Source organism: Lynx rufus, unplaced genomic scaffold (assembly GCF_022079265.1).
Source record: "Lynx rufus isolate CCGP_SWC_20201006 ecotype Redwood Valley unplaced genomic scaffold, mLynRuf1.p SCAF_2, whole genome shotgun sequence".
Lineage (NCBI taxonomy): Eukaryota > Metazoa > Chordata > Mammalia > Carnivora > Felidae > Lynx > Lynx rufus.
Genome location: NW_025814834.1, coordinates 197,536,514 through 197,555,038, shown reverse-complemented (window position 1 = coordinate 197,555,038; position 18,525 = coordinate 197,536,514). Strand labels below are relative to the sequence as shown.

Genomic DNA, 18,525 nt, shown 5'->3' with positions numbered 1-18,525 from the left:
TACTCACAACAACAAAAAACGTGTTGACTGATCCAAAACGTCTGGAACAGCATCTCTGAGGAAAGGATGCTTAAGCAGAGACCTGGAAGATGCGCAGTGGGGCAGGTGAGGAGGTGGGGAAAATGCTGCAGGCAAAGGGCTCCAGGGAAGGAAAGGCCGTGGAGGGTTGGAGGAGCTAGAGGATGGGGGCCTGGTAGTGGACGGGAGGGTGAGGAGCTGGGCAGAGAGGAGGCTGGAGCTGGGTCCCTGACGGAGGGCCTCACAGGCAGGATCTGGGACATTATCCCGAGTGCAAAGGAAAGTCTTGCAGCCTTTGAAAGAGGGATTGACTTAATTTGCATTTTGACATTATTTGCATTCTAATAACACTCTGGGGGCTGTGTGGGGACTAGATTCACTGGAGGTAAGAGTAATGCAAGGGGATTACTTAGGAAATTATTGCAGACCTCCAGGCTAGAGATGACGAGGACGACTCAGGCAGAGTTGGGGCAGTGGGAGCCACAGAGACTGGATGGCTTTTGTGGCAGCCCGTCTCCCAAGATGGCCCCCAGTGAGCCAACTGAATCTGGGACAGCTCCATAACCCACTTTAACCAGTGGAATGTAGAGGAAATGACACTGTGCCTTTCAAGGGCAGGAGGTCTGGTGTCCATGTTGTTGAGGACTCTGCCATGTGGCCTCTGGGAAGGGGCCTTCCCAAAGCACCCAGACTCTCTCCCTGGACGCTAGGTGTGGCCGGCAGCCTCAAAGAAGAAAGCACTCTTTGGCTCCCTCTGGAGTGGGTTCCACTGACCCTGCCTCCGTCCTATCACCTGAGCGCAGTCTCTGTGTCTCTGATTTGTGCGTTAACTGGAGGCCTAAGGATTCGGGGGCTGTTTAGTCAGCAGTGGGGGAGGGGAGCAGAGAGCCCCCGGGGGTACAGACAGGGCTGCCTGGCTCCACTCTTCCTGGGGGTGAGTGAGCAGTTTTCCAGACGAGAACACGACTACTACAGTGACTTAGAATTTAAGCTTGGGTGAGGCTTGCATGACTCAGTGCTCAGCACTCGGGCCTCAGTCCCAGTTTCTCTGGGAGTGGAATGGAATGGGACAGAATTCTACCACCCACCCCCTTACTCTGGGCTGACTCTCCCTGAGCCCCTGTCCCCCTGCTGGGTGTTCCTCAGCTCGGGTCCCCAAACAAACCACCCTGGGGGGGGGGCTGCTTCTCCCACCCTGCCCCAGCAATATCCTTCGGACACATTTTTGGATTTTCTCCTCTGGTCTCCTGCATCCTTAGCTCAGGGTAATCACACTAATGACTACTACTTAGAATGCATTTGTTAATGTACGTGCCGGGCACTTGGCCAAGCTTATATATACTCGTGAATTCCTGACCCCAATTCTAGGAAGTAGGCATTCTCATGCCCATTTGACAGATGAATAAAGCGGGGTTCACACAGGATAAGTAAGTTTGCCGAGGTCACACAGCCAGGAGATGGGCTGAGGCTTACATACCCCTGAAATGTGTTCTCTTGCTACCTGGAGACAGTACAGCCATTCCGCCCAGGTCGGTTTTTGTCCCAACCTGCCTCTTGGGGACTCTCTCAAGAGTATACAGCTTTGACCTCTTGGCCTGCGGTGTTTCAAGTTCATTTAGGCAAGGGTTCTCAAAGTGTGATTCCTGGGCCAGCAGCCTCAGTATCACCTGGGAACTTGTCAGAAAGGCATATTCTGGAGCCTGCCCTAGACTTACGGAATCCCAACCTCTGGGGTGAGGCCTAGAAGGAAGTCAGTGTTAACAAGGCCTCCAGGTGATTTTAAGGCATGCCCGTCTGAGAACCACTGGAGAATTCAGGAGAGACGACAGCCTTTTCCGTTCTGCTGCCTGGGGCTGGCAACTGGAGAAAGGGAGAATTTTCGGCTGCGTATTTTTTATTTGGTTGCCATTGTTTTCTTGTCACATTTTGTCAGAAACAACTCAGGTCTGGCGCGAGAGAGTGTGTGAATTCCTTAATTGTTGCCACTATTACGATTTTTTTCACATTTGTGTTCAGCCTAGAAGAGAGTGAAAATAAAGAGATCCAAACTGCGAAATTCAGCATCTTAGCATCTTTGTCTGTCTAGGGAAGGGGTGTGACTATAATCCCATGTGCAGTCAACGCACTTGAATATTGCCTCCTCAGTGCCTCATCCTGGACCTCTGTGCTGCCTGCCTCTGTGTCAGGGGACACAGACACCTCACTAATACCTAGAATTCCGGGTTCCAGGGTTTGGGTCCACGGTCTGCTCCACCATTTCAAGTTCCTGACCATGTACAGCCTTGAGGGTGAGTCCAGGCTCTGCCATGTGCCAGCTGTGTCCTCTTGGGAAAATCACTTGGCCTCTCTGGGCCTCAGGTTCCTCCATCGTGAAATGAGAGTAATAATTCTCACCTCGCAGGCTTGTTGCGAGGACAGAGGAAATGTAGGTAGCATAGTGGTGCCACACATTTGCTGGGTGACCTTGAGCAGGTTAACCTCTTCTGCTTGTTTTCTCCCCTGTAATCCCCACAGCATATACCTCATAGGCCATGAGGTTAAAGGTTATATCCATCTTACAAGGTCGTGTATTCTGCAATGTTAGCCATTATTATTATTCAACGTTTATTTATTTTTTTTGGGACAGAGAGAGACAGAGCATGAACGGGGGAGGGGCAGAGAGAGAGGGAGACACAGAATCGGGAACAGGCTCCAGGCTCTGAGCCATCAGCCCAGAGCCTGACGCGGGGCTCGAACTCATGGACCGCGAGATCGTGACCCGGCTGAAGTCGGACGCTCAACCGACTGCGCCACCCAGGCGCCCCAGCCATTATTATTATTAAAACAATTTTTTGATGTTTATTTATTTTTGAGAGAGAAAGAGAGACACAGAGCACAAGCAGGGGAGGGGCAGAGAGAGAGGGAGACACAGAATCTGAAGCAGGCTCCAGGCTCCGACTGTCAGCACAGAGCCTGACACGGAGCTCGAACTCGTGAACCGTGAGATCGTGACCTGAGCTGAAGTGGGACGCTCAACCGACTGAGCCACCCAGGCACCCAAGCTATCATTATTGTTAAGCACATAATACAGTGCCTGGAATCTAGAAGATGCTCAGTAAATGGTGGCTAGTGTTATTGTTAGTTTCCATTTTTAAAAAAAAATTTTTTTTTGTTTTACATTTATTTATTTTTGAGAGACAGTGAGACAGAGCATGAGTGGAGGAGGGGCAGAGAGAGAGGGAGACACAGAATCCAAAGCAGGCTCCAGTACAGAGCCAGATACGGGGCTCAAACCCACAAACCATGAGATCGTGACCTGAGCCGAAGTTGGACACTCAACCTACTGAGCCACCCAGGCGCCCCTAGTTTCCATCCTTAACCTGCAGACAGCGCTGACCTTACGATGCCTGAGGCTGCTTCCCCTTCTGACTTCTGGTGGCTTCGGGGTCTCCATCTCACTGATGCCTTCCTGGAGTTTGCAATTTCTGCCAGTTCATCTTGCGTCTGACTCTGCGTTTCAGCCTCTCTCGGGGTCTCCTGTCATTTGTTCTTGGCCTGGTCTTAGAATTCTTCGTTCTGGCTTCACGCCTCATTCCCAGCACCCCAGTCATAGGCCTAAAATTTGCCAGACCAGAGTTAAGTCGCAGCTCTGTTACTCACTAGCCATGTAACCTCAGACAAACACTTTAGCCTCAATTTTCTCATCTGTAAAATGGGACTATTAATGTGTATCTTGCAGGGCTGTCCAAGGATTAAATGCAATCATTGTAAATACTCAGCATGGTTGGTGCCTGTCACTCAACAGGTGCTCCACAATGTTTATTTACTTCTCTGTCTGCTTCTCCCTGTGGTTCAAATTCCGGAACCACTCTGAATGGGTATACCGGTCTGTAAAAGGGGGAAGTAATGTTTCCAGCCTCCACGTGATACCTAGTTTTTCTTTCTTCTTTTTTTTAAAAAAAATTTAGGGGTGCCTGGGTGGCTCAGTCGGTGAAGCGTCCGACTCTTGGTTTTGGCTCAGGTCACGATCTCACAGTTCATGAGTTTGAGCCCCGCACCGGGCTCTGCACTGACAGCACGACATTGTCTCTCTTCTCCCTCTGCCCCTCCTCTGTTCTCTCTGTCTCTCAAAAATAAATAAACTTAAAAAATATTTTTAAAATTTTTGAAAAAATTTTTAAAGTTTATTTATTTTTGAGAGACAGAGAGAGAGAGAGAGAGAGAATGAGTGGGGGAGGGCAGACACAGGAGGACAGAGGATCTGAAGTGGGCTTTGCGTTGACAGCAGAGAGCCTGATGTGGGACTTGAACTCATGAACTGTGAGATCGTGACCTGAGCTGAAGTTGACCGCTCAACTGACTGAGCCACCCAGGTGCCCCTTTAGTATTTTTTTTAAGTTTATTTATTTATTTTGAGGGGGAGAGAGAGAGAGAGAGAGAGAGAGCAAGTGAATGGAAGGGGCAGAAAGAGAGGGAGAGAGAATCCCAAGCAGACTCCAGGCTGTCAGTGCAGAGCCCAATCTCATGAACGGTGAGACCATGACCTGAGCCAAACTCAAGAGTCAGATGCTTAACCGACTGAGCCACCCAGGTGCCCTCTTCTTTAGTACAGTAAAACCTTGATTTGAGAGCAACATTCGTTCCAGAAACATGCTTGTAATCCAAAGCACTTGTACCTCAAAGTGAATTTCCCCGTAAGAAATAACGGAAACGCAGACAATTCATTCCACAACCCAAAAATATTCATGCAAAAGTGATTACGATACTGTAATATAATACAAAATAATAAAGAAAATACAAAATATAAAGAAAACTAAATTCACCTGCACTTGCTTCTGAAAACCTTTGTGACTGGGATGAGGGAGAAAAGAGAGAGCAGGGTTATGGTGGAGGACGACTTTCACTATCACTGACGGGAATCACTGCTATCTGTTGGCTCAATGGAATCTTTTTCTTTTCACGCAACGTTAACAAGGAACCTATCTAGTGACACTTGCTTTTGCCTCCTTTTGAGGATTTCACAGAAATGTGATGTTGCTTTGTTGTTAAACAGATTCCTCCCTCGCACTGTGACAGCCTTATTTGGGTGGTGTTTTCTACAAAATTTTGCACAGTTTCCCACATTTCACACGTCTCCCTAATCTCATTTGAAGTGAGGGATTCCTCCACCTTTCCCCCTTCCTCCTCTGCAGAGGAGATGTCCCCCATAACCTCTTGCTGTTGCCGGCGATGCAGATCCATCAGTTCGTGGGTGCTCGTCTCCTGGCCATGTTCCTCCACCAGCGCTTGAATGTCGTCCTCATTCACCTCCAGTCCCATGGTCCTCCCCAAGGACGCAATTTCATCGACAGCTGGCAGCTCCTGTTCATGAGCAAGCCCCTCCGAGTCAACGAGGCCACAGTTTCCTCCAAGCAGAATTGAGGGTTCTCTTGCTGGCCCCATCCCAGGCTTTATCGATGATCTTGAGTCAGTTCACAATGTGGAAATGATTTTTCCAAAACTCACAGAAGGTAAGTTTTGTTCCTTCGGTCACCTCGAAGCATCGCTGAAATAGTGCTTTGGTGTGAGGCTTTCTAAAGTTCGAAATGACCTGCTGATCCAAGGGCTAGAGGATTGGAGTGCTGTTGGGAGGAAGGAACTTGACCTTAATGAACTCGAATTCCTCCAGTAAGTCGTTCTCAAAGCCTGGAGGATGAGCAGGAGCGTTATCCATAACCAGCAAGGCTTTGAGTGGCAGATTATTTTAGGAAAAAAAAATGTTTTACACTTATTTATTTTTGAGAGACAGAGAGAGAGAGACAGAGCGCAAGCTGGAGAGGGGCAGAGAGAGAGGGAGACACAGAATCGGAAGCAGGTTCCAGGCTCCGAGCTGTCAGCACAGAGCCCGACTCGGGGCTCGAACTCACAAACCGTGAGATCATGACCTGAGCTGAAGTTGGACGCTTAACCGACTGAGCCACCCAGGTGCCCCCATGGCAGATTCTTTTAGGACCAAAGACCTCGTTGGTCCTCTCAATGAACAAGATATGAGTGGCCCAAGCCTTGCTGTTGGACTTCTACATAACGTTTAACTGGCCCTTCTGCACCTTGCGTTTCTTGAAGGCTCGTGGATTCTCAGGATGATACATGAGCAGGGACTTGACTCTGAAATCCCTGCTTGCATTAGCACAAAACAAGAGGGTGAGATGGTCTTTCATGGGCTTGTGGCCAGGCATTGCATTCTCTTCTTCTGTAATGTAGGTCCTCTCTGGCATCTTTTTCCAAAAAATCCCATCTCATTACAGTTAAAGACTTGCTCTGGCAGGTAACACTTGGAAACCGTGAGCTTCTGGAATTCCGTAGCGAGCACCTCAGCTGCCTCAGCGTCAGAACTCGTAGCCTCTCCCTGCCTCACGACACTGTGGATGCCACTTTTCCTCTTAAAGTTATCAGACCACCCCCTGCTTGCCTTGAAGCCTTCTTCCTTTTCTGTTGATGTACGTGGTGGTTTGCTTACAAAGTTGGCGTACAAGGCTTTTGCCTTCTCGCAGATAAAGTTCTTAGTCACACTATCGCCTGCTAGTTGCTCCTTGTGTATTCAAACCAGAACACGTGCTCGTTGCTTTGATGTTCTCGTGACTTCTTTTGCTGCGTCCAGCCCCCTCATTTCTTCTTTCTTCTTTAATATTGTGCCGATGGCCAACGTAGCCGTCTAATGAAATCTTGCAATTTCGGCCCCTCGCATACCTCACTCCTACTTCTCGGTGATTTCCCTCTTCACTTCCACCGTAATCATCTTCTTCTCACCGCCTTTCTTTTCACCCTTCTTCTGCATGGGGGCCATTGTATACGCTCACACGGATGCTGACTACAGTACAGTATTAATAAACTCTTGTCATCTACTGTATTTAATGTAACTGACAATAAGGCAGCAGAAGAGAGGGTCTATATCGGCAGGCAGCCTGACCTAGAATGAAGCAAAGCATTCCTAAGCTTACTCTTGTATGGAAAAGCAAAGGACTGTCCATCGGTGCTTTGAAGTGACAAAAAATACATTAGTGCCAGTCGCGGGCACCTTCCAATGTTCTGAAAAGTCACTGATTTCTGCCAAACACCATGGCCTGAGACCGAACATCCGAACACGGGAGACAATAACCCACAGCCCCTGAGAGAGACAGAGAGAGAGAGAGAGAGAGAGAGAGAGAAGAATCATTGGCTCAGTTGTGATCATGGGACGTTCAGCATCACGTACAACTCATATTGCAAGACATCGCTTGTTTATCAAGTTAAAGTTTATTAGAAATGTTTGCTCGTCTTGAGGAACACTTGTAGAACAAGTTACTCGCAATCCAAAGTTTTACAGTATTTTGACTTTATTGGTGTGGGAAGAAGCAACAATGTGTCCCAACTAATGACTACGCCTCCCCCATCCCTTGCAGCTAAGTGGCCCTGAGTATCTATGTTTTAGCCAATGATGTGAAAGGAAGTGTTGGGGTGGTGGGATGGGTCAGATTGTGTCTCCACCCTTACCCCCCCCCCGCCAATTGTGTTAAAGTTCTAAGCCCCAGCACCACAGAATGCGATCTTATTTGAAGATAGAGTCTTTACATAGTTCATCAGGTTAAAAGGTCATTTGGGTGGGCCCAATACGACCGGAGTCCTTACTCAAAGGGGAAGTTTGGACACGGAATCAGACACATACACAGGGGAGATGGTGTGAAGGCACACAGTGAGAAGACAGCCTTGTGAGCAGGAGAAGACTCTCCCCTAGAGCCATCAGAGGAGCATGGCACAGCTCACACCCTGATGTGGGGCTCGTTACCCCCAGACCTGTGAGACAATAAATATCTGTTGTTTGAAGCCACCTAGGTTTTGGTACTTTGGTACAGGAGCCCTAGGAAATTAACAAATGTGCGATTTGGTGACGGTTGCCTGAAGTGAGCCTTCCTGATGCCTACGATATACAGCGCTGGTGTTTAATGTAGTTAACAATCAGTATGGAGATGGGCACTAATCAGAGAGGACACCGGGCACGAACAACTTGTCTGGTCATATTGGTTAAATGTTAGTCCTGGGAATGCTCCAGCAGCCATTTTGGGCCATGAGGCTAGAAGCCAGGAAGGAGCTGAGGATGTCAGAGTTGAAAGAGGGGAGGAGCCTTGGTTCCTGATGACTTTGTGGGGATGCCACACCAGACTTGGGCTGCCCACCTCCAGTGTTATATTGTGGACAAGGTAGAATAAACCTGTGTTTGTTTATGGCTTTGTGGGTTGTGGCTTTTTATTTTCTTCAGCCAAACCTAAATTTACCTGATGTCCAATCCCACGAAGGATTGGGAAGCCAGAATGAAATGATGAACCAGAAAGTGTTTTGTAAACTCTCCAGTTCTATGCACACGTTAAGGCATTTTTATTATTGTGGTGTTTGTGACTAGAATTATGATTGGTTTAGGAAGAATGGATTGAAACAGACTGACATGATCCTGGCCAGAGATCAGAGGCTCTTTGTTCTGCTTCAACGACATGTCTTTGAGGGCTGTGCGCAGGTAAGAGTGGTAGGAGATCCTGGCAGGAGAGGAGCCACCAGCCTTTGGGTTGGATGCCAGCAGGATGACTGGGTGACTTTTGTTGAGCTGGGGCCAAAATGCTCAGGCACTGGTTGGCAGGTAAGCATAAAGGTTGAATCAGGATGGATAGGTTTAATACAGGCTCCACCTTCACTTGCTCTGTAACCCTGGGCAGGTTACCGAATTTCTCTGAGTTTCAGATTCCTCATCTGTAAAATGGGAACAATTATAGCCCCTATGACGTAAGGTTGTCAGGGAGATTCAGTGACATCCCATATCCAGTAGGGAAAAAGATAAATCCACAGTGTGTCTGTATCCTGTCCAGGTTATAGATTTTTCTGCTGTGACTACTAACCCTTGACAGATTACAAATGAACAGAGTGGATTCTAGCTTGTTTCTTCTTACCTTTATTGATTCATTCAGCAAGAATATTGAATGTGCCCATTATGTGCTTACTATGTACCAGGTGATGAAAAGAGCTAGTGAGGTGGACTTAGACCATAGTATCCAGGTACAGCCAGCTGTTCTCAAAGAACAACTAAAAAAAAAAAAAAAGTACAGCCAAATTTGTTTGAGTGCCCCTCCTCTTCTCTTTTTTTTTTTTTTTAATTTTTTTTTTTTCCTTCAACGTTTATTTATTTTTGGGACAGAGAGAGACAGAGCGTGAACGGGGGAGGGGCAGAGAGAGGGAGACACAGAAGAGAGGGAGACACAGAATCGGAAACAGGCTCCAGGCTCTGAGCCATCAGCCCAGAGCCCGACGCGGGGCTCGAACTCACGGACGACGCGGGGCTGGAACTCACGGACCGCGAGATCGTGACCTGGCTGAAGTCGGACGCTTAACTGACTGCGCCACCCAGGCACCCCAGCCCCTCCTCTTCTCTTACTGGCATCTTTTCTTGAGGTCTCCCTTTGAGGTTTCTGCCATGGCTATGCTGGTCTACTTCCTCCCCATCAGTAGATGTTCAATTCAAAATAGATGTCACTGATTCATACTATGGTGCAAATGACTACAAATCTCTCAAAGCATGGACCTGCAAATGACCCATCCTGTAAAGCTGGCTGCCCCTGAAAGACTGTTCCTATGTATAGAAAGCAAGGAGGTTCCAGGCAGAAGGACCTAGAGAATTCATTCAGTCTGAACCCTCTCAGTTCACAGTGGGGTAATCAAATCAGCCACAAGTAACTTGGTCTAAGCAGGATGACCCAACCAAGGAGTCATGCAGCCAGGCTGAGCAGGGAGCAGAAAATGGCTTTTCCATACTCCATGGTCTACACCATATGTGCGCTAAGCACTTTCTGATTAGGTTGTGCAGAATGCCCTAGGGAGATACTGAGGCAGGACAAACACATACATTAGAACAAAAGCCCTTTGGCTGCACTGATTTGAAATGCTGCCCTCATTATGTATCAAATTATCCAATACGCAGAAGACTGTTCTACAGCTGTCTCTTCCTGCAGAGCACCATGATGTTTTAAAGTCCACAGCTTTATAACATATTTTGATACCTGGTAGAGGAAGTCCTCTTTTTTTTTTTCCTCCATGTCTTGGCTGTTCTTATACAATCACTGCTTCAGATAAACTTTTAACTTCTTCTTCTCCTTTTTTTTTTTTTTTTTAAGTAGGCTCCATGCCCAACATAAGGCTTGAACTCATGACCCGGAGATTAAGAGTCACGTGCTCTACCGACTGAGCCAGCCAGGTGCTCCTCATATGAACTTTTTTTTTAATATTTTTTTTTCAACGTTTATTTTTATTTTTGGGACAGAGAGAGACAGAGCATGAACGGGCGAGGGGCAGAGAGAGAGGGAGACACAGAATCGGAAACAGGCTCCAGGCTCTGAGCCATCAGCCCAGAGCCTGACGCGGGGCTCGAACTCCCGGACCGCGAGATCGTGACCTGGCTGAAGTCGGACGCTTAACCGACTGCGCCACCCAGGCGCCCCTCATATGAACTTTTGAATTCGCTTTTGAGTAACACTGATACTGAATCTTCTTCAGCACCCTTGTTTATACCGGTCACTGGGCACTCTGAGAAGTCAGGCACTCAATTCCTGCCCTTGGGAGCTCACAAAACAGCTGAGAAGTGTAACCAAACAAGAAGTGTAAAACAACAGGAATCTCATGCTCTGGGTAACAAGAGCCAAATGAGTGAGGGGGACACACAGATATAACTGCTGTGAGTTCCATTGTCCCTGCAGGCTAGGAAGGTCATGGGAGGCTCAACAGGGAAGGTGACATTATAGTGAGTGTACTTTGATAGGTGAACAGGAGTTTGTCAGGTATAGAAGAGAAGAAATGTTTTGAGTTGGAGAATTCAGAGAATGCTTCCTGGAGGAGACATTTCATTTGAGAGGTGAGTAGGCATTTGCCCCATTCGAGGGTGGGATGAAGGGAGGGATTGCCCTGAGCTGGGAAGGTCACAAGGAGGCTCTCTGAAGACATGTTAGCTGGGTTTTGAGTTGGAGGAATCAGAGAAGATGCTGGAAGAGGTTAATTAAATAAAAAGGATTTTATTAGAAAAGGAGATGACATTTGACCTGGGCGTTGAGGGTTGAGTGAGCAGATCACCAGAGGAGAGGAGAGGTCGTCACAGAAAAGATTTACCGGAGCAAATAGGAAACCTCCTGGCTTCCTGCCCCTCGCTAACATCCAAGATCCAGGATCTAAGCGTCCCACCGCGTAGGCGCTGGGGATTCTGAGGCGGCGGCCCTGCAGTTCCCATTTCCCAGTGTGGGGAGCCGCGAAGCCAGCTCCGCTGGGAGGGCTGAAGCTTACACAGGTTTGCGCAGGGTGGCAGAGCTCAATGCTTTTTGTCGGAATCGACCAATGGGATGGCGGCACCCGGTTGCCAGGGCTACAGAGGGCTCCGAGAGGGGCGGGGCCTGGGCCCAGGGGCGGAGCCCGGGCGGGGCTTATATAAGCGGACGGCAGGCTGAAGGAGGGGCGTGGGGTCGGTGGCTGGTGGGCGGGCGGGGCGCAGGCCGCGCGGCCCGAGCTGGGCGGGGGGGAGAGGGCGAGCGGAGGCGCCGAGGAACCGATTCACTCGCTGGGGAGACCTATGGGCCGAAGCCGTGTAAATGCGTTTTAAGGCGAGTGCGGGGAGTGGCTCGGGGAGCCTCCGGGAGCGGGCGCCCTCGGCTCCAGTGCTGACCTGTCCCCGGCCCCCTTGCCTCCTCTCAGCAGGGGCCTCGGCTCCGCAACTGCCACTCCTCCTCGGGGTGTTGCACAAGTTTCGAGGTCACCGGCGACCCCCCCTAGCAGCGCGCCTGGCTCTGGCCCCCGCGAAGGAGGACCGGGCTTGGTAAGGCGGTGTGGGGGGCGGGTCCTCGGCCCTGCACTCGGGAGGGCTCACCAGGACAGAACCTCAGCCTTCGGCTCCCTCCCGGGAGCCTGCGACCCCCACCCACCATGTGGCCCCATGCACCCTTAGAACCCTAGCACGTCAGGACCAGTCTGGCCCTCCATTTACAAACGGTGAAACTGAGGCTAGGGAGTACCCAATGTCACGCAGCAGAGGGCAGACTCGAACCTAAGCTCTTGCTCTCGGGCTGAGACTCCTTGGTGGGGCCACTCTCTTAGTTGGGCGTGGTCAAGACTGAGGGTCCCCTGAAAACTTCCCCACTGGAGCTTCTTGGCTTTCCCGTACCCTCTCGTTCTTTCCCTTTTTGCTAAAACCCGAGTTTCATAACTGGAAAGGACCTCCAGAATAATACATTCATTTTACAGATTGGGAAACTGAGGCTCGGAGAGGCAGTGAATGACATCTAGGCATGTAATGCCTTGTCGCAGTACAGGGTTCCTGATCGTCCCCACACTTCCCAGTGAACTCAAGCTCCCCAGGCTTGTGCTGGCGGCGGCGGGGTGTGACAGGACTGAGAGCCCTGGCTTGGGGGAGGTCAGAGAGGGCAGCGGAGGGCAACCCCCTCCAGCAGCTCCCTCACTCTACACCTCCCCTCCCTGCAGTGTGTTGCATACTTTCTGAGGCGGCGGGGCGGAGGCTCCATCCAGCCCATCGGCTCCTCCTTCTCGGCATGGCTGGCTACTTGAGCGAAACGGACTTTGTGATGGTGGAGGAGGGCTTCAGCACGCGAGACCTGTTGGAGGAGCTCACTCTGGGGGCCTCACAGGCCACCACGGTGAGCCGCTGGGAGCGGGGGTGGGTCCCCTGTTCTCTGTGCAGGCCCAGCTGCCTTCTCCGAAAGGACTTCTCAGGCCTTCATCTTCCCTCACTTATTTGGTGTTCAGTCCTTGCTGTTGGCCGGAGACGGGCTCATTGTATCCCCATTTCCTTGTCCTTGTCCCCAGACTTTGCCCTTCCTGCCTGCCCTGCCCTGATGAACCACCACCACCACCTACCCAGCCTTCTGGGTCAGAAACCTGGGACTCCTGCTTCCCCCACCCACACCCCTCTCATTGGCGCCTCACCAAGCTCTGGCCACCACCTGTGGTCTTCCCAGGCCCTGGCTTTGTAGATCAGGCCTCATCTCTCTAGAGGCCCTCTAACCTCTCTGCCTCATGCTGCCTGCTCCCACTTTATCACGGCCACGCTCAAACTCAGAACTGTTTGGCGGTTCCCCGCGACCAGCAGGGCCAAGCCAGAACTCTCTGTCTTCACAGTCCCTCTCCCAGCTTTCCCCACCATCTATCATGCTCCATCAGAGCCCAACCACTGCTGGTATTTTCCCCAGCGATGCCATGTGCTCTGTTATCACCCCATTTTCCTGGGCTCTTCCCTCTGCCTGGAATGCCCTTCTGCCGGCCTCTCTCGCTCTGTTTCTGTCCTTCCTCATTACTCATCAGTGTTACTTTTTCCTACTCTCCCAGGTGGATTTTTTATGTCCCTTTCTCCGTGGCTTCCACTGCCTTCTGTAGGAACTCCAGTCGAGTTTATTGAACGGGCTTGTAATTTCTTAAAGGGTTTTTTGTTCTCTTCAAGACCCAAGCCCTGTCTGGTCATCTCTGTCCCTTAGCATAATGTCAGACACCAAATGGGCTTCAGTAAAAAAGTCTCGCATAAACAGGAAACTGAGTCCCAATGAGGGTTTAAGTGATGCTGTCTCACCCACAGTCTCATTCATGTTCAGCCCTCAGCAAATCTGCTGCCCAGCTCACAGGCACGGGTTGCAGTGCCGTGGAATTAGCTCAAGGCTTCAGCGGCCACCTATATGTGGAAGACAGTGGGCTGCAGGCCATCGCTTTGGCCCGCAGGGATTTATCAGATGAATGTGTACACGGTTCCGATACTTTGGAAGCGTGTGTAAAATGCAGTGAGAGCATTAAAGGCAGAATTGCTTTATTGGTTTGGGGGAGGTGGCATTTGAGCTGAAACTTGAAGGTGGATTGCCTTTTCGGAGAAAGGGTCTTCTGCGTGAAGGGCACGGTGGCAACCAGAGCTTGGAGGTGGGAAAACACTCCAGCTTGCAGCTGGAGCTTGAGCTGTAGCGAGGGGAGGCGCTGGAGCCAGATCACAGAACCCCTGAACGCAGGCTGAGGAGTCTGCCTTCTGTGCAGAGACTTTTAGAACAGTGTGGCTGTGGCGGAGCCGGGCTCAGGCTCGGGACAGGTACCTGGGAGGACCATAGATGGCCCGCAGCAGGAAGGGGCTGAGCGGGGCCTCGCATTTACCCTTCTCGTGCAGGGTGATGTTGCTGCCTTCTTCGTGGCCGACCTGGGTGCCGTCGTGAGGAGGCACTTCTGCTTTCTGAAGTGCCTGCCGCGGGTCCGGCCCTTTTACACTGTCAAGTGCAACAGCAGCCCAGGTGTGCTGAAGGTCCTGGCCGAGCTGGGGCTGGGCTTCAGCTGTGCCAACAAGGTGAGCCCGTGCCCCCCACTGGCGCACTGCCCCTCGCTGCCTACTCAACACACACATGGCTGGGCTGCTGCGGGTGGCCCCCCCTCACCCCCCGCCGGGGAAGCAGGGGTGGCCTGCAGTTGGCCCCTGCCCTCTGGGAAGGGCCACCCACTTGGGAGGCGGTTAAGGGATGAGGGAGGGCAAAACAGGCATGGAAGTTCTACATTGGAACCTTGTGTGTCTCTGGGTAGGTGGGTCACCTTTTCGATGGAGATTTTCAAGCTTCTTGGCCTAGAGCTATACACGGTATAAAATGTTCGATTAAAATGAAACAAAACGAAAACACCTTTTATCATTATTTGTTTGTTTGTTTGTTTGTTTGTTTTATAGTCTTATTAATGTGTGACAGTACATTTTCTCAACTAATCCTTCGAGAATTCTGTTGTGTTGCCCATTTTGCTGCCCTTCGAATTCGATTAATGCTGTTGTCTTAATCGCCTCTCGCTGTCTCTAGATTTATTTTGCTTATTTACTATCATTCTCTAGTCGTTGAATTACGATGTGCTGGTCAATGTGTAAGTACGGATGGCAACACAGTGTTGAGCAAGCCAGGCTCCCTTGTCCCAGAGTTGAGAACGCTTAGCTTATCATTTTCATCCTGTTCTTAGTTGATAAAAGCCTTTAAGCTATAAAATTTTCTTCAGAGCATAGCTATGGATATATTTATTCATTCAGCAAACCTTTTTTGAGCAACTCTCATGGGGCCAAGTCCTATTTCAGGTGGGGATTTAGAGAGTGAATGAAATAAACAAAACAAAAAAGGCCCTTCTTTCATGGAACTTGCTTTCTAAAAAACAAGTTCAACAATGAAAATCTATATTATTTTATAAGATGGTCGATGCTACAGGGAAAATTGAGGTGGGGAAGGGAAGTAGGAAATGTTGGGAGGGAGGATTATACTTTTATATAGTGTGGTCAGGGAAGGCTTCACTGACATTTGAATACAGACCTGAGGGAAGCAAAGGGTCAAGCCAGGTGGAGAACTAGGGGAAGAACATTCCAGGCAGAGGGGACAGCAAGTGCAAAGGCCCTGAGGTGAGAGCAAACCCGGTACGTTGTTGCTTTGTGATGTTGTCATTACTGTTATTTTAAAAAAAATTTTAAATGTTCATTTATTTATTTTGAGGGAGGGGGAGAAGGACAGAAGGGGGGGGTGGAGAATCCCAAGCAGGCTCTGCATGGAGCCTGAGGCAGGGCTCGAACTCATGAACTGCAGGATCATGACCTGAGCTGAAATCAAGAGTCAGACGCTTAACCAACTGAGCCACCCAGGTGCCCCATTACTGCTATTTTTTTAATGGTTAGTAATGATTATTTTTAGGGGAACTCCTTTTAAACCCTTGTCAGCAATATGGCTGGGAATTCATGGATCAGTTCTAGCAGTTTTTTGGTGGAATCTTTTGGGTTTTCCATATAGAGTGTTATGTCATCTGAGAAGAGTGAAAGTTTGACCTCCTCCCGGCCGATTTGGATGCCTTTTATTTCTTTGTGTTGTCTGATTGCTGAGGCTAAGACTTCCAATACTATGTTGAATAACAGTGGCGAGAGTGGACATCCCTGTCTTGTTCCTGACTTTAGGGGGAAAGCTCTCAGTTTTTCCCCAGTGAGGATGATATTAGCGATGGGTCTTTCGTTATACGGCTTTTATGATCTCGAGGTATGATCCTTCTTATCCGTACTTTCTTGAGGGTTTTTTTTATCAAGAAAGGATGCCTTAGTTTGTCAAATGCTTTCTCTGCATCTATTGAGAGGATCATTTGGTTCTTAGCCTTTCTTTTATTGATGTGATGTATCACATTGATTGATTTGTGGATATTGAACCAGCCCTGTATCCCAGGTACAAATCCCACCTGGTCGTGGTGAATAATTTTTTTAATGTATTGTTAGATCTGGTTGGCTAATGTCTTGTTGAGGATTTTTGCATCCATGTTCATCAGGGAAATTGGTCTGTAGTTCTCCTTTTTAGTGGGGTCTCTGTCTGGTTTTGGAATCAAGGTAATGCTGGCTTCATAGAATGAGTTTAGAAGTTTTCCTTCCATTTCTATGAACAGCTTCAAGAGAATAGGTGCTAATGCTTCTTTAAATGTTTGTTAGAATTCCCCTGGAAAGCCATCCAGCCCTGGACTCTTGTTTCTTGGCAGATTTTTTTTTTTAATTTATGAAAAAAAATTTTTTTTAACATTTGTTCATTTTTGAGAGACAGAGTGTGAGTGGGGGAGGGGCAGAGAGAGGGGGAGACACAGAATCCGAAGCAGGCTCCAGGCTCCGAGCTGCCAGCACAGAGCCCAGCGCAGGGCTTGAACCCATGAACCACGAGATCATGACCTGAGCCGAAGTCGGGTGCTCAACTGACTGAGCCACCCAGGCGCCCCTGGGAGATTTTTGGTTACTAATTCTATTTCTTTACTGGTTATGTGTCTGTTCAAATTTTCTATTTCTTCCTGTTTCAGTTTTGGTAGTTTATATGTTTCTAGAAATTTGTCCATTTCTTCCAGATTGCCCAATCTATTGGCATATAATTGCTCATAATATTCTCTTATTATTGTTTGTTATTTCTGCAGTATTGGTTGTGATCTCTCCTCTTTCATTCTTGATTTTATTTATTTGGGTCCTTTCCTTGTTCATTGTGATCAAACTAGCTAGTGGTTTATCAATTTTGTTAATTCTTTCAAAGAACCAGCTCCTGGTTTCATTGATCTGTTCTACCATGTTTTTGATTTCTATAGCATTGATTTCTGCTCTAATCTTTATTAATTCCTGTCTTCTGCTGGTTTGGGGTTTTATTTGCTGTTCTTTTTCCAGCTGTTTAAGGTGTAAGGTTAGGTTGTGTATCTGAGACCTTTCTTCCTTCTTTAGGAAGGCCTGGATTGCTATATACTTCCCTCTTCTGACCGCCTTTGCTGCGTCCCAGAGGTTTTGGGCTGTGGTGTTATCATTTTCATTGGCTTCCATGTGCTTTTCATTTTCCTCTTTAACCTCTTGGTTAGTGAGGAGGATTCTAGAAGGGGGCCCTGGAGGATAAAGAAGGAGAGCTAGCCTGGGCAGGATGACAGGGGTAGGAAGATTCTGGGTGGGAAAGAGGTGTGCACCATGGTGGAACAGTGAGAATGAGAAGGTTAACCTTTATCAAAGACGAATGTTCATGCTCTTAGTGAGTGATAGCTGAGTCCACGCCTATTGTCACTGCAAAGCCCCTTTGCGTTAGCACTTGGCTTTGCACACCTAGTTTCGTGCGTGTGTCACATGAAGGGAGGTGCATGGGGAGAGAGATAGCCATTTTACAGTTGAGGAAACCATCGGCCAGCCACGCACAGCTTGCCGGTAGCAGGACCAGGACCTCCCCCTGCAGCACGCTGGGGGCTCTGCTCCCAGAGAGGAGGAAGGGGATCCTTTTCCAGCCTTCTCAGTCTAGGGTCAAGGACCTCCTGTGCATCTGGAAACCCAGAGGTGGTACACTGTGCTTGGCCCTCTGGCTCAGGGCCGGCCTCCACAAAGAGCAGGGTTGTGGGGTGTTAGGGCTCAGAAGGATCCTGAAGTCCACAGGGACATTAAAAGCATGTACCGTTGCTGAGTGCTTCTGTCGGGCCAGGCACTTTGCTGAGCGTTTTCTGTAGGTGATCTCATTTTATTATCGCAACAACCCTGTGAGGTAATTATTATTACCCTGATTCTGACAACAGCCCTGTGAGGAAGCATTTCACGTACGGGAAAGGAGGCACAGAGGGTGAGGGACTCACTGGCAAGTGGCCGCTTGAGTAGGACCAGTGGCAGGGGGGTGGTCTCCGGCTCTCTCACTGCATCTTTCCATGTCCTTGGGGAGAGGATGGCAGAGCTGGGCCCCAGCTGGTGACCATTGCTTTAACTAACGCGTGGGCTGGGAGAGGCCAAGGCCCCTCCCCGCAGGCGGGAAGATCACTAGCCTTTGGGTACATTCACTGAGAGGTGGCTCTGGGATGCACAGCTTTTCTTGAAAGGCCAAGGCTGCCCTCTTCTGGTGGCACATCACTAGTGGCTACGCCTGACAGCTCCACGCCTTGGCCAACGTTGACGGAGGATTGACGGAGGGCCGGGTGTGAGCGAGGGCCGGGTGTACAGTTATGCAACAGACAGGTCAAGGGCACAGGCCA

The 18,525-nt window shown here is 49.4% G+C and overlaps 1 protein-coding gene across 14 annotated transcripts in view; it reads left to right on the top strand.

The window, feature by feature from the left end:
* The first annotated feature begins 11,648 nt into the window (after window positions 1-11,648).
* AZIN2 (antizyme inhibitor 2) overlaps window positions 11,649-18,525 on the top strand; it is a 55,535-nt gene continuing 48,658 nt past the window's right edge. For 12 of the 14 annotated variants that reach the window (XR_006962650.1, XM_047082902.1, XM_047082910.1 and 9 more), the window contains exons 1-3: window positions 11,649-11,848; window positions 12,511-12,683; window positions 14,186-14,359. Coding sequence is in view for 12 of the 14 variants with exons in the window: in XM_047082902.1 (XP_046938858.1) it covers window positions 12,579-12,683; window positions 14,186-14,359 (279 nt within the window). In the remaining 2 variants the exon portion in view is untranslated. Of the gene's footprint in view, window positions 11,849-12,510; window positions 12,684-14,185; window positions 14,360-18,525 lie in introns of those variants that run through there. The other 2 variants (XM_047082903.1, XM_047082914.1) reach the window with 2 other exon arrangements.